The 2,500-nt window shown below is 38.1% G+C and overlaps 1 protein-coding gene across 1 annotated transcript in view; it reads left to right on the plus strand.

Moving 5' to 3' along the window:
* Positions 1–2,500, plus strand: part of LOC143297122 (uncharacterized) — a 138,768-nt gene that overhangs the window by 82,031 nt on the left and 54,237 nt on the right. Inside the window, exon 2 of the mRNA XM_076609295.1 lies at positions 214–338. Within this exon, the coding sequence (XP_076465410.1) occupies positions 214–338 (125 nt within the window). The remainder of the gene's footprint in view (positions 1–213; positions 339–2,500) is intronic.

A 2,500-nucleotide genomic window follows, 5' to 3' on the forward strand; every position in this document is an offset into this window, starting at 1 on the left:
CTTTTCATTGACTACAGCTCTGCGTTCAACACAATAGTGCCATCAAAACTGTATTTTAAACTGAAAGACCTCTCGCTGCCTGAATCAATTTGGGCATGGATCCTAAATTTTGTAAGATGCAGACCGCAAGTTGTTAAAGTTGGTGACTCCACCTCCCCCACATGCATTCTCACTTGGTAATAAAGACATATTCTATTCTATTCTATTCTACAGATGGCGGGAAAAGGTGGCCCATTTCATGAGCACCAACAAGGTCCAGTACACCATCATCGTTCTTGTCGTCCTCGACAGTCTCATCGTCGTCTTCGAGCTTCTCATCGACATGGAAATCATCGTCAGTGAGTATAGTCATGGCATCGCCGAATGCTGTCATGTTTATTTTAAGTCATGTTAGTAACAATGTGATCCGTTGCGATGCGCACTGATGCGCTGTGCTGTATATTATGGACGGATTATGCTTTGCGATGCTGCACTGGTATTAGAATTGTCACTGTGTTTAGAATAGGTTTTACGTATTGTCTGTTTACTGACTGCACTAAAAAAACGTGTTACCTGCGCTTAATGATGACATTTATTGACATTAATATCTTGTTCAGAACATACTGTTCTTAAAACTGGCCAGATTTATCACGCAGTCCAGGTTGTCATCCTGATCGTCTTTCCGTTCAGGTCTCTTTCTGTCTGTCTGTCTGTCTGTCTGTCTGTCTGTCTGTCTGTCTGTCTCTCTCTCTCTCTCTCTCTCTCTCTCTCTCTCTCTCTCTCTCTCTCTCTCCCTCTCTCTCTCAATTAAATGAAAATGTAATCGTCTTAGTCTGTATTTGAAGCTATTCGACGCACACACTCAACCTGTTCAAAACTGGGCTGAATTGTGAAGCCTTGGTCGGAATGCAAGATATCGTGAACAACAACAACAACAACAAAACCATTTGTGCTTTAAACATGTTCAAGGAGCTGAAATGCTAACAACTCCATGGGAGAGGGGACACTAACAAGACCAAACAAAAATCCTGCTATAGCTGTCACCATATAGCTGTCACCATTTCAAGGCTGAAAACATGTTGGCTCTTAGAGAGAAACCAAAACAATATTACAAAGTCGATTAAAAAAACAAAAACAACAAAGGCAGTAATCAATAAGACAAAATAGACAATGTCTCGCTCAGTCCTTGTAAGATCTAGATACAGTTATCATGCACATTCGTTCACAAAACACGGACTGCAAAACATCTGTACGGTCTGAAAAAAAATTATTGAGGCGTGTGCGAGCACAAATGGATTTGCTTCCTCCTGTGTTCAAGGTTTTTTTTGTCTCTTAATCAAGGGGGATATATATATATATATATATATATATATATATATATATATATATATATTTTTTTTTTTTTTTTTTTTTTTTAAAGAATCATCACTTTGTTTGTTGCTCAGAAGAGACTACCTTTTAGCTAATGAGAACTGGGTGCCATGCTCTTGTTTTGAAAACCAGGGAACCATTTCATCATTATTATGGCGATACAAATTATTTCCTGGTAGCCAACGAAATTTAAAAAAGTTGAGAATTAAATTGTGATAGTTCTATAAATGGAGGCAAATTCTTAGTTCGTATTTTGCTAATAATTATCATTGTAAATTCCCGCTCGTGTACAGAACCCACGAAAGGTAAACAGAAAAAAAACCCAACTGAAAGCAATTTTATAATACACAGGTAGCTACGATCCAACTTCTGTGTGGACATCACGGGGAAAAAATAACCAAAAGGAAGATAAAACTTGTTTTATTGCAAAAACCTACACGAAATTATGAAAATGACTTGAAGAAGCGTTTCCATAAATCATTTCCAGGAGAAATCTTCAAATCAAATTAGTTTAGTTTAAATCTAGACATGAGAATAAACACAACAACTCGTTGAAAAGCCGGGCATCTTCCAAACGTTCAAATCCCAGGCCTGCTTTCTGTGGGAAAAAACGCACAATGTTTTTGTCTTTGTAATAGTTGCTTCGTGCCTTTTGGCAACAACGTTTTCTTCGCAGATTGCTTTCATGCAAGAAGATGGAACCACCTTCTCAAGGCCAGAGCTGCAGTGAAGGACAGGGAATATTCCAGAGTTCCATGAACCCATAGACCATCAAAAACCATGGACAAGATCATCACAACAACCTGAACACATTTTTTATCAGACAACACGGAAAACAGACTGCTTTAGACTCAATAAAGGAAGGTCGTTTTAGAAATGAAAAATTCTATTGCCTTCCTTTGGCAGCTCAAGAGTCATCAAGAAAGTGAGATGTCCAAGAAAGATCTCATTTGGGGCACAGATTTCTAGTGACTGAAAAACGAAAATGAGCTAAGTTTTCATCATCACAGCAATTGCAAAGAATTTGTTTCCAGCATCGGGACAGCAAGAAGCAACATATTCATCATTACAATAGCTAGTATATAAGACTGTTATCTTCCCAACAGTCAGAGAAAGCCATTTTACAACTTAGAAGCTATCAGTTAGCTGA

Source organism: Babylonia areolata, chromosome 22, assembly GCF_041734735.1.
Source record: "Babylonia areolata isolate BAREFJ2019XMU chromosome 22, ASM4173473v1, whole genome shotgun sequence".
Taxonomy (NCBI): domain Eukaryota; kingdom Metazoa; phylum Mollusca; class Gastropoda; order Neogastropoda; family Buccinidae; genus Babylonia; species Babylonia areolata.